Source organism: Coregonus lavaretus (genome assembly GCF_964263955.1).
Source record: "Coregonus lavaretus genome assembly, contig: HAP1_SCAFFOLD_1376, whole genome shotgun sequence".
NCBI lineage: Eukaryota > Metazoa > Chordata > Actinopteri > Salmoniformes > Salmonidae > Coregonus > Coregonus lavaretus.
The window spans coordinates 95,172-108,205 of record NW_028163106.1 but is presented as its reverse complement, the minus strand read 5'-3'; the positions used below and the strand labels follow the sequence as shown (position 1 = coordinate 108,205).

The 13,034-nt window shown below is 43.3% G+C and overlaps 1 protein-coding gene across 1 annotated transcript in view; it reads right to left on the bottom strand.

Annotated features, from left to right (window-relative positions):
* Positions 1 to 664: 664 nt before the first annotated feature.
* LOC311118470 (protein NLRC3-like) overlaps positions 665 to 13,034 on the bottom strand; it is a gene marked incomplete at its 3' end in the record, with an annotated part of 38,687 nt that continues 26,317 nt past the window's right edge. The window contains exons 2-5 of the mRNA XM_084193264.1: positions 4,823 to 5,016; positions 2,867 to 4,661; positions 2,610 to 2,783; positions 665 to 842 (exon numbers count right to left, since the gene is read on the bottom strand). Coding sequence (XP_084049390.1) covers positions 665 to 842; positions 2,610 to 2,783; positions 2,867 to 4,661; positions 4,823 to 5,016 — 2,341 coding nt within the window. The remainder of the gene's footprint in view (positions 843 to 2,609; positions 2,784 to 2,866; positions 4,662 to 4,822; positions 5,017 to 13,034) is intronic.

The following is a 13,034-nucleotide window of genomic DNA, read 5'->3' as shown; positions in this document are numbered from 1 at the left end:
CTACGGACAATGAACACAATCACATTTTATCGATGGCAATTTGAATGCACAGAGATACCGTGACGAGATCCTGAGGCCCATTGACGTGCCATTCATCTGCTGCCATCACCTCATGTTTCAGCATGATAATGCACGGCCCCGTGTCGCAAGGATCTGTATACAATTCCTGGAAGCTGAAAATGTCCCAGTTCTTCCATGGACTGCATACTCACCAGACATGCATGTTTGGGAGGCTCTGGATCGACGTGTACGACAGCGTCTTCCAGTTCCCGGCAGTTTTCAGCAACTTCGCACAGCCATTGAAGAGGAGTGGGACAACATTCCACAGGCCACAATCAACAGCCTGATCAACTCTGTGAAGGAGATGTGTCGCGCTGCATGAGGCAAATGGTGGTCACACCAGATACGGACTGGTTTTCTGATACACACCCATACTTATTTTTTTTAAGGTATCTGTGACCAACAGATGCATATCTGAATTCCCATTTATGTGAAATCCATAGATTAGGGCCTAATGAATTTATTTCAATTGACTGATTTCCTCATATGAACTGTAACTCAGTAAAACCTTTTAAATTGTTATATGTTGCATTTATATTTTTGTTCAGTATACAGTACATACATAATATATAAACACTCACAGTGGATACTGAAGATATTTAACTCACACTAGTGTCTGTATGTTGCAGAGTGGACTGGTTAGTCCAACACAGAGCAGCTCCACTCCTCTGTCTCCCAGGTCATTGTAGCTGAGGTCCAGTTCTCTCAGGGGGGAGTTTGGTGTCTGCAGAGCTGAAGCCAGAGTCTCACAGGATTCATATGTGAGTTTACAGCCAGACAGTCTGGAGAGAGGAGATATGTTGATACACTGTTAAATATGCAAAGCTTTAATAACAATGAGATGCATTAATACAATAACAGAAGGACACATGATTAACCAATGTTAAAAACATACTAACTCACTCAAGATATTTACCTTAGTTTTATATATGTTATGTATGTTTCTGGATATGTCCCAAAATGTTAAAATAATTTTAAAAACATACACATACTAACTATACTGAACAAAAATATAAACCCAACATGTAAAGTGTAGGTCCCACGTTTCATGAGCTGAAATAAAAGATCCCAGAAATGTTCCATACGCACAAAAGCATATTTCTCTCAAATGTTGTGCATAAATTTGTTTAGATCCCTGTTAGTGAGCATTTCTCCTTTGTTAAGATAATCCATCCACCTGACAGGTGTGGTATATCAAGAAGGTGATTAAACAGCATGATCATTACACAGGTGCACCTTGTGCTGGGGACGATAAAAGGCCACTCTAAAATGTGCAGTTTTGTCACACAACACAATGCCACAGATGTGTCAAGTTTTGAGGGAGCGTGCAATTGGCATGATGACTGCAGGAATGTCCACCAGAGCTGTTGCTAGAGAATTGAATGTTAATTTCTCTACCATAAACCCCCTCCAACATCGTTTTAGAGAATTTGGCTGTACATCCAACCGGCCTCACAACCGCAGACCACTTGTAACCACGCCAGCCCAGGACCTCCACATCCGACTTCTTCACCTGCAGGATGGTCTGAGACAAGCCACCAGGACAGCCGATTTAACTGTGGGTTTTCACGAACAAATAATTTCTGCACAAACTGTCAGAAACCGTCTCAGGGAAGCTCATCTGCGTGCTCGTCATCCTCACCAGGGTCTTGACCTGACTGCAGTTCAGCGTCGTAACCGACTTCTGTGGGCAAATGCTCACCTTCGATGGCCACTGGCACACTGGAGGAGTGTGCTCTTCACGGATGAATCCCGGTTTCAACTGTACCGGGAAGATGGCAGAAAGAGTGTATGGCGTCGTGATGGCATTGTGTGGGCGAGCGGTTTGCTGATGTCAACGTTGTGAACAGAGTGCCCCATGGTGGCGGTGGGGTTATGGTATGGGCAGGCATAAGCTACGGACAATGAACACAATCACATTTTATCGATGGCAATTTGAATGCACAGAGATACCGTGACGAGATCCTGAGGCCCATTCAACCGCCGCCATCACCTCATGTTTCAGCATGATAATGCACGGCCCCATGTCGCAAGGATCTGTACACAATTCCTGGAAGCTGAAATTGTCCCAGTTCTTCCATGGACTGCATACTCACCAGACATGCATGTTTGGGATGCTCTGGATCGACGTGTACGACAGCGTCTTCCAGTTCCCGGCAGTTTCCAGCAACTTCGCACAGCCATTGAAGAGGAGTGGGACAACATTCCACAGGCCACAATCAACAGCCTGATCAACTCTATGTGAAGGAGATGTGTCGCGCTGCATGAGGCAAATGGTGGTCACACCAGATACGGACTGGTTTTCTGATACACACCCATACTTATTTTTAAGGTATCTGTGACCAACAGATGCATATCTGAATTCCCATTTATGTGAAATCCATAGATTAGGGCCTAATGAATTTATTTCAATTGACTGATTTCCTCATGAACTGTAACTCAGTAAAACCTTTGAAATTGTTGCATGTTGCATTTATATTTTTGTTCAGTATACAGTACATACATAATATATAAACACTCACAGTGGATACTGAAGATAGTTAACTCACACTAGTGTCTGTATGTTGCAGAGTGCACTGGTTAGTCCAACACAGAGCAGCTCCACTCCTCTGTCTCCCAGGTCATTGTAGCTGAGGTCCAGTTCTCTCAGGGGGGAGTTTGGTGTCTGCAGAGCTGAGGCCAGAGTCTCACAGGATTCATTTTTGAGTTTACAGCAATCCAGTCTGGAGAGAGGAGATAATCTGTTAGATATACAAATCCTTCAGAATAATGATACTGTATACATCAACTCAATAGCAGAACTTACAGTGCTCTCTTGCAGGTTTTCACTACCGGGAGCAACCTCTGATAACCTGTCTCTGATGTGGTGTATGTCTTCAGGTCAAACTCCTCCAGCACCTCCTCTGACATCAGTAACAGGTAGGCCAGGGCTGAACATTGTTGAGGTTCTAGCTCTGTTTCTGAAAGAGTTCCTGATCGCAGGGAGGTTTGCATTTCTTCAACTAGAGAGTTGGCACCAAGTTCATTCAGACAGTGGAACAAGTTGATGATCCTTTCTGGTGAGGATTCCCATTCGATGTTGTCTGAAAGGTACCTGACTGTTCTCTCAACTGTTTCCTCATTGCTCTGTGTTGTACTTCCGGTCTGTGTCAGAAGGCCTTGTAACCGATTCTGATTGGACTCCAGTGAGAGACCCAGAAGGAAGCGGAGGAACAGGTCCAGGTGTCCATTCTCACTCTTCAAGGCCTGGTCCACTGCTCTCCTGTGTAAGTCAAACAACTGGATTGACTCCTCCTCTTCATCCTCACTAGTGGGGGAAAAAACATGTTCCTTCTTGTCCAGACATGATTCTAAAGCATGCACTGCTGCTAGAAACTCCTGAATGCTCAGATGCACAAAGCTGTAGACCTTCTCTTGGTTCAGCCCAGATTCTTCTTTAAAGATCTCTGTACACAATGCTGAGTACTCTGATGCCTCTGTGACATCAAGGCCACACTCTCTCAGGTCCTCCTCATAGAAGATCAGGTTGCCCTTCTGCAGCTGTTGGAAAGCCAGCTTTGCCAGTTTCAGGATCATCTCTTTGTCTGACTGAGACAGTTCCTTTGGGTTTGTCTCTGTGGCTTTGTTGTACTTCCTGTTCTTCACAATGAATTGGATGAGCGTGAAGTGTGTGTACATCTGGGTCTGAGTTTTGGGGACTTCATCCTTCTCTGCCTCTTTCAGCATCATCTCAAGGACAGTGGCTGATATCCAACAGAAGACTGGCATGTGGCACATGATGTGGAGGCTCCTTGATGTCTTCATGTGTTTGATGATTTCATTGGCCAGATTCTGATCTGTGATTTTCTTCCTGAAGTACTCCTCCTTCTGTGGATCATTGAACCCTCGTACCTCTGTCACCTGGTCAACACACTCAGGTGGGATCTGATTGGCTGCTGCAGGCCGTGAGGTTATCCAGAGGAGAGCAGAGGGAAGCAGATTCCCCTTGATGAGGTTTGTCAGCAGCACGTCCACTGAGGTTGGCTTCGTGACATCACAGCACTTCTCATTGTTTTTGAAGTCTAGAGGAAGTCGACACTCATCCAGACCATCAAAAATAAAAACAGTTTTGGTTTCACCATCTTCAATGCTGTCAATCTCTTTCAGCTCTGAGAAGTAGTGGGAAAGAAGTTGCATCAGACTGTATTGGTCCTTTTTCAGGTTCAGATCACGGAAAGGAAGAGGAAACATGAAATTAACGTCCTGATTTGCTTTTCCCTCTGCCCAGTCAAGGATGACCTTCTGCACAGAGACTGTTTTTCCAATGCCAGCGATTCCTTTTGTCAGCACAGTTCTGATAGGTTTGTCTTGTCCAGGTAAAGGCTTGAAGATGTCGTTGCATTTGATTGGTGTCTCTTGTGTGGTTTGTTTCTTGGATGCCATCTCTATCTGTCTCACCTCATGTTCATTATTGACCCCTCCACTTCCACCCTCTGTGATGTAGAGCTCTGTGTAGATGTCCTTTAACAGACTTCCATGGTGTCCAATTCCTTCAGATATGTGTTGATACTTGTGTTTCAGTTTAGCCTTAATGTCTTGTTGGACTGTCAGAAGAGTTTGACCTGTAGGAAAACAATGAGATTGATATTAATCCCATAAAACTAGAAGATTAACTTTTGAAAGTTCAAACTGATCAACATGATCTAATATTAAAGAAGTGATTTGATCAATAGAGAAAGATGTAAGGTGTGGACGGGAGGGCTGTTGTAACTCCCAGTCTTACTCCTCATACCCAGAGGGTTGTGTGTGAACATTACAGCACCCTGGCTGACAATCCCCTCCATCGTCTCAACTGAATCCTGAACGTTTTCATAGTCCAACTGGTAGTCAGAGCTTTTCATCTGTTGTTCAGACATTTTGCCACGTCTCAGAGGTTCCCGGCTGGGTGTAGGTGACTCTGCTCTGGGCTTCTGGACACTTTCAACAAAACAGGGAGACAGATCACTTAATCAATAGTGCATCAATATCACATCAACAACTGCATAGCTGAACTCAAGTCCTGATGTTTCTTTGAAATGAGGGGCTGCTGTTCTGAAGCCTTTTCCAGATTGCAAAAAATCTGAAGCATGTATGGGATTCTCTACTTTACGTAGTCTCTACTCTACTCATTCACTGTATGGGATTCTCTACTTTACATAGTCTCTACTCTACTCATTCACTGCCCAGAGAACAGACTACTCTGGCCATTTCAGTGATGAATGGAGAATGGTGCTTGTTTAAAAAAGCTACATCAATCAATGTCTGCAAGATCACATACTGATAGTATTCTACAGAACCCAATATAATAGCATAGTATAAAGTTACTGGAAGACAAAACATTTCTCATGAGATGTTAAGATGACTGTGCGAATTGGTCAAATTTCTCTCTCATGTGGTTAAAACCCAACAGAGTGCCACTAGGCAAAATATGTGCTGTGATTGAAACAAAACACAGGTATGCTGCAGTTTGTTAACATCATCTGCTCTACAATTCACTCACTGTACTTCATTCAAAACACAAAACAGCACTGTACAAAACTCAACTGATTGAGATCAAATGGTTGACTTGCAGAGATGCTTCATGGTCGTTTCACAGGTAAAACTTGAAGAATTTCCAAGACCGGCCTGATTGAAACAGCAAATTTGTCGGCAAACTTTCCAAAATGTCGACAAAACAAAATACGCGGTGGGATCTTTTGTGTTTGTAAAATGTATTATGCGAAAAATGGCGGTGGAAACGCATGTATCCGCAAATATTGATATAATAACCATCATATGGAAGTAAAGTTGGAGTCACGAGATGACATGCTGTGTGGTCCTCCCACTACGACTCAGGAAAGCATGTCGTTTATTAGACTACAGATGAAATAAGTTCTGATGAACTTCACAGGGTGGTGAAAGGGCCCGGTGACAAGCTTGATGCTCCTTTCAATAAATATCCAGGGTCTTATTCTGGTGGGTTCTGTCATCATTACAATCCAGATGATGATCTATGGGGTTATAATGATGACAGAACCCTGACAGTTTGTATTTTGAATTTCATGGTCGCACATTGAGATTCATGGTTGTAAGTACGGTTCCTCTTCAAGCCTCTTCCTGAGATTTGATTGATGGAACAATCTGGCCAATGGTTGCAACAATAGGCAGCTGTGGTTTTGGCTGATTGGTCAGGAGTAAAAAGGTCATGCCCCCAAAGCTGCTGAAACCATTTTTTTTCACATACGAATCTCTTTCTACAACAGGGGGGCGGAAGGGCGGCGGAAGAGGGCGGTTACCTTCTTTTAAAGCTACAGTTTGCTATTTTTATGTATGTTTAAAAAATATATATACAGTGGGGAGAACAAGTATTTGATACACTGCCGATTTTGCAGGTTTTCCTACTTACAAAGCATGTTGAGGTCTGTAATTTTTATCATAGGTACACTTCAACTGTGAGAGATGGAATCTAAAACAAAAATCCAGAAAATCACATTGTATGATTTTTAAGTAATTAATTTGCATTTTATTGCATGACATAAGTATTTGATCACCTACCAACCAGTAAGAATTCCGGCTCTCACAGACCTGTTAGTTTTTCTTTAAGAAGCCCTCCTGTTCTCCACTCATTACCTGTATTAACTGCACCTGTTTGAACTCGTTACCTGTATAAAAGACACCTGTCCACACACTCAATCAAACAGACTCCAACCTCTCCACAATGGCCAAGACCAGAGAGCTGTGTAAGGACATCAGGGATACAATTGTAGACCTGCACAAGGCTGGGATGGGCTACAGGACAATAGGCAAGCAGCTTGGTGAGAAGGCAACAACTGTTGGCGCAATTATTAAAAATGGAAGAAGTTCAAGATGACGGTCAATCACCCTCAGTCTGGGGCTCCATGCAAGATCTCACCTCGTGGGGCATCAATGATCATGAGGAAGGTGAGGGATCAGCCCAGAACTACACGTCAGGACCTGGTCAATGACCTGAAGAGAGCTGGGACCACAGTCTCATCGAAAACCATTAGTAACACACTACGCCGTCATGGATTAAAATCCTGCAACGCACGCAAGGTCCCCCTGCTCAAGCCAGCGCATGTCCAGGCCCATCTGAAGTTTGCCAATGACCATCTGGATGATCCAGAGGAGGAATGGGAGAAGGGCATGTGGTCTGATGAGACAAAAATAGAGCTTTTTGGTCTAAACTCCACTCGCCGTGTTTGGAGGAAGAAGAAGGATGAGTACAACCCCAAGAACACCATCCCAACCGTGAAGCATGGAAGTGGAAACATCATTCTTTGGGGATGCTTTTCTGCAAAGGGGACAGGACGACTGCACCGTATTGAGGGGAGGATGGATGGGGCCATGTATCGCGAGATCTTGGCCAACAACCTCCTTCCCTCAGTAAGAGTATTGAAGATGGGTCGTGGCTGGGTCTTCCAGCATGACAACGACCTGAAACACACAGCCAGGGCAACTAAGGAGTGGCTCCGTAAGAAGCATCTCAAGGTCCTGGAGTGGCCTAGCCAGTCTCCAGACCTGAACCCAATAGAACATCTTTGGAGGGAGCTGAAAGTCCGTATTGCCCAGCGACAGCCCCGAAACCTGAAGGATCTGGAGAAGGTCTGTATGGAGGAGTGGGCCAAAATCCCTGCTGCAGTGTGTGCAAACCTGGTCAAGACCTACAGGAAACGTATGATCTCTGTAATTGCAAACAAAGGTTTCTGTACCAAATATTAAGTTCTGCTTTTCTGATGTATCAAATACTTATGTCATGCAATAAAATGCAAATGAATTACTTAAAAATCATACAATGTGATTTTCTGGATTTTTGAAGTGTACCTATGATAAAAATTACAGACCTCTACATGCTTTGGAAGTAGGAAAACCTGCAAAATCGGCAGTGTATCAAATACTTGTTCTCCCCACTGTATATATATATATATATATATATATATATATATATATATATATATATATAACTCCTTTTTTCTCCCCAATTTCGTGGTGTCCAATTGGTAGTTAAAGTCTTGTCCCATCGCTGCAACTCCCGTATGGACTTGGGAGAGGCGAAGGTCGAGGGCCGTGCGTCCTCCGAAACACAACCCAGCCGAGCCGCACTGCTTCTTGACACAATGCCCGCTTAACCTGGAAGCCAGCTGGGTTAAATGTGCACCTGGCAACCGTGTCAGCGTGAACTGCGCCAGGGAGTCGCTAGTGCGCGATGGGACAAGAACATCCCTGCTGGCCAAACCCCCCCCCTAACCTGGACGACACTGGGCCAATTGTGCGCCGCCCCATGGGTCTCCCGGTCGCGGCCGGCTGCGACAGAGCCTGGACTCAAACCAGGATCTCTAGTGGTACAGCTAGCACTGCGATGCAGTGCCTTAGACCACTGCCCCAGGGAGGCCCGCTGGTCAAAGGATTTTTGGAAACACTTCTCTTAAATTAGTTGTATATCTTTAAAATAACTAAATTTACAATTGATCTCTTACCTCTTAGAACTGGTGTCTTGAGTCAGACTCTTTTTAGAGGCAGTGGTAACCTCCTCTCTCTCAGAATACTCCCTCTTAGAGGCAGTGCCTCTCTCCTCTCTCGCCCCAGACAGACTCGTTTTAGAGGCAGTGGTCCCCTCCTCTCTCTCCCCAGAGAGACTCATTTTAGAGGCAGTGGTCCCCTCCTCTCTCTCCCCAGAGAGACTCATTTTAGAGGCAGTGGTCCCCTCCTCTCTCTCCCCAGAGAGACTCATTTTAGAGGCAGTGGTCCCCTCCTCTCTCTCCCCAGAGAGACTCTTTTTAGAGGCAGTGGTCCCCTCCTCTCTCTCCCCAGAGAGACTCATTTTAGAGGCAGTGGTCCCCTCCTCTCTCTCCCCAGAGAGACTCATTTTAGAGGCAGTGGTCCCCTCCTCTCTCTCCCCAGAGAGACTCATTTTAGAGGCAGTGGTCCCCTCCTCTCTCTCCCCAGAGAGACTCTTTTTAGAGGCAGTGGTCCCCTCCTCTCTCTCCCCAGAGAGACTCATTTTAGAGGCAGTGGTCCCCTCCTCTCTCTCCCCAGAGAGACTCATTTTAGAGTCACAGCTCACTCAGCTACAATAAGAAATAACAGAACAGTCAATATTTCTGAACATTGTTGAAGTAGCATTAACATTGACAAGACTTTTACAGAGTTCACACAACAACGTCACCTGCTAAATTAAATTACCTCAATAACAGCATGTCAGTTAAATATAACAACCAGAACCGTTGTTTTTTTTTTGTTCACTGTTCAGACCAGCAAAATTAAGTTCTGAACCGGTTCAAACCCAAAAAAAGTAACGGTTTATATTGTTCATATCTGTTCATTTCTTAAACCTCTGAAATCTCTCTATTTTTATTTAATTTAGCTCAACATTAAATGACTTGACCAATCAGCGCTGATAGAACAGCTTGCTGTGGAACGGGCAAGCTATTTAAATGCATTGGACAGTGTAGTGACATTTAGCGTGAGGGGAAAGAGTGAGAGGAGGTTGGAGGAGGAGGCTTGGCATCTTGTTGTTATGACATGCATTATCTGAATTACGTCTACAGAATTATACCTACATTGGACCGGCGTCTATGAAGGAACTTTGAAGGTCTTTGAACTTCAGAGATTTGGTTTAACTAATGTTGGACCAGCGCTAGCTAGCTAGTTTCTGTGTGCAGAGCGACACCAGAATAAAACATTAATAAAAGTCAACTTTTTGTAGAACAATGTAAAACTTAATAACCATAGTATCCTTAACTAGCATTGAAAAGGTTAATTAATTCATTTTCCTGTAATAAATTCTCTCTCCCTAATTTCTGAATCACGCTACAGTAGACTATGCACACTGGCAAAGACTTTCAGCTGGCAGGCAGACACTGGAATACGACACTGGGGAACAAAATGGCTGGAACGCAAAATAACGTTACTAAATGGTTCCCGTGCTTTGAAAATAAAATAACGGTTTCGTTCTAATTCTGTCCCTCGAAGAATTGAAATTATTATTCCCTGAACAGGTTCCAATCATTGTTGGTAACAACAAAACACTATTTATATATTTTTTTAAAAGCAATATATTAATATCAGTGGAGGCTGCTGAGGGGAGGACGGCTCATAATAATGTCTGGAATGGAGTAAATGGAATGGTATCAAACACATGGTTTTCACTTGGTTATGAACACAGCATGATGTCCGATGTCCACCAGATGCATATGAGGTTTTGTTTTGCCGGATGTCTAGCCAGTATTTTCCATACATGACGCACGTGCTTCACTTTTAAACTCGCTAAAAGCTAAAAGCTAGTTGGAGTCTGTGTGTGTACTTCCATTTGTAACGCCGCACGGTAAAGCAACGCACAAGGTGAAAATATTTAATGCATGCAGAACGCAGCACAGCCTCGTGCGCCATCCCCAATGTAGCGTTGCGGAACGCAAAGAGTTTGATCCATCTTGTGGACATGAGGCAAGTACGTTTGATTGTGCCTGAGCTGGGGTGTTTTCATTAGTGCACACTGTAGAAAACTGTAGCAAAACATTTTGCAACAAAAACTAGAGTTTCTATTAGACAAATTCAGGTAGGTCCCTCTCCGTTTTGGTCCGTTTACTGAAAAGGCTGACACCCACTGCTTGAGTTCACTTGAGGTGCGGTCAGATTATCTCAATCTGTACACTGGCTGGCGGGGTTTTCATCAAGACAGATGGTGTGTGCTGATGTAACAGTTCTGCTTCCGTCCCTCTCCGAGCCTCTACCTGGGCTCGAACCAGGGACCCTCTGCACACAATGACAACAGTCACCCTCGAAGCATCGTTACCTATCGCTCCACAAAAACCGCGGCCCTTGCAGAGCAAAGGGAAACAACTACTTCAAGGTCTCAGAGCGAGTGACGTTACCGATTGAAACGCTACTAGCGCGCACCGCTAACTAGCTAGCCGTTTAGCACCGGTTACACTGACAATCATTGAACCCATTGGCTCACGTTAAATCAAGTGCACCAAAAAGCTGCTCTCAATCTAAACTAAATACATTTTATTTAGCCCTACATATAAACTACTACCTTTCCGATCTGTTTAACCAGAAAGCTGCTCTCAATCTAAACTAAATACATTTTATTTAGCCCTACATATAAACTACTACCTTTCCGATCTGTTTAACCAGAAAGCTGCTCTCAATCTAAACTAAATACATTTTATTTAGCCCTACATATAAACTACTACCTTTCCGATCTGTTTAACCAGAAAGCTGCTCTCAATCTAAACTAAATACATTTTATTTAGCCCTACATATAAACTACTACCTTTCCGATCTTGTAACCAGAACGCTGCTCTCAATCTAAACTAAATACATTTTATTTAGCCCTACATTTAAACTACTGGTAGTTCATTTTCCTTTTGTTGCATGTCACTTTTACTTAGCCAACGTGACAAGATTGATTAGGCTAACCAATATAGTAATCAAAATATGCCTAAAATGATCATTCTTGAAAGTTGATATCAGTATTGTATAACTTTACAGTTCTGCGGATGCTTTACCCCCTAAATCAACTCTCTATAATAGTCTAACTTCTCAAAAACACTTTTCTACATTAAATTGTAAATGAACGTTACAAACCTCAAAACATTTTTCTTCAACCATACTTCCTTATAAATGTACTTCCTATTTCAGTCGTCTGCGGCAGAGGAGGCTGGTGGGAGGAGCTATAGGTGGATGGGCTCATTCTAATGGCTGGAATGGAATTAATGGAATGGAGTCAAACATTTGGTTTCCATATGTTTGATACCGTTCCTCTGATTCCATTCCAGCCATTAGAATGAGCCCTTCCTCCTATAGCTCCTCCCACCAGCATCTGGTCAGCAGGTTCAACACTTGTAGGTTTATATTATATGTTGATATTTATGTCATGTAAAGTCTTCGTACACTTCATGCAAGTCAAGTATTCAGCCCATAAATTCATATTCCATCTGGTAAAAGTGGATTTTTATCATTTTATTTGATTGTGATGTTTTGCAGTGTTACCAAGAGAGGGCAGTGTGACAACACCCAGGTTTGGCAGAAGGACTCCAGACGGTCATATCTGTGTGGTAACATGATAGGATGGGTAACTAATGATATACAATGATTCTGCAAACCCCCAAAAATATTTATTATAATGTATAGCATATGAATTTAAAAATGGACTATTTATAATGTGAAGTTACATTGAATTAATCACACTTATCAAAGACACATTCACACACACAGATCGACCGAAACACATTCACAGAAACACACACACACAAATACATTCCATTCCTTTTAATTTCATTTATTGAAAATGTAATTGACAGTGATACTGCACATCATTCAACATTTCTGTGAATGTGCCAGATTTAGCCAGCTAGCTAGTTTTCAACTGTAGTCCCTGGGCAGGTAGATAGACATTTTAATAAATACTAAATACATATTTTTTCCCTAGCACTAACACATCTGATTCTACTCATCAAAGGCTTGATGATAATTAGTTCATTAGTTGAATCAAGTGTGTTACTTCTAGGGAAAAAACAACTCATGTGATCCTTAGGGATCCCAGAGGAGAGGTTGGAATACACTGACCTAGAGTAATGTGATCCTTAGGGATCCCAGAGGAGAGGTTGGAATACACTGGCCTAGAGTAATGTGATCCTTAGGGATCCCAGAGGAGAGGTTGGAATACACTGGCCTAGAGTAATGTGATCCTTAGGGATCCCAGAGGAGAGGTTGGAATACACTGGCCTATAGTAATGTGATCCTTAGGGATCCCAGAGGAGAGGTTGGAATACACTGACCTAGAGTAATGTGATCCTTAGGGATCCCAGAGGAGAGGTTGGAATACACTGACCTAGAGTAATGTGATCCTTAGGGATCCCAGAGGAGAGGTTGGAATACACTGGCCTAGAGTAATGTGATCCTTAGGGATCCCAGAGGAGAGGTTGGAATACACTGACCTAGAGTAATGTGATCCT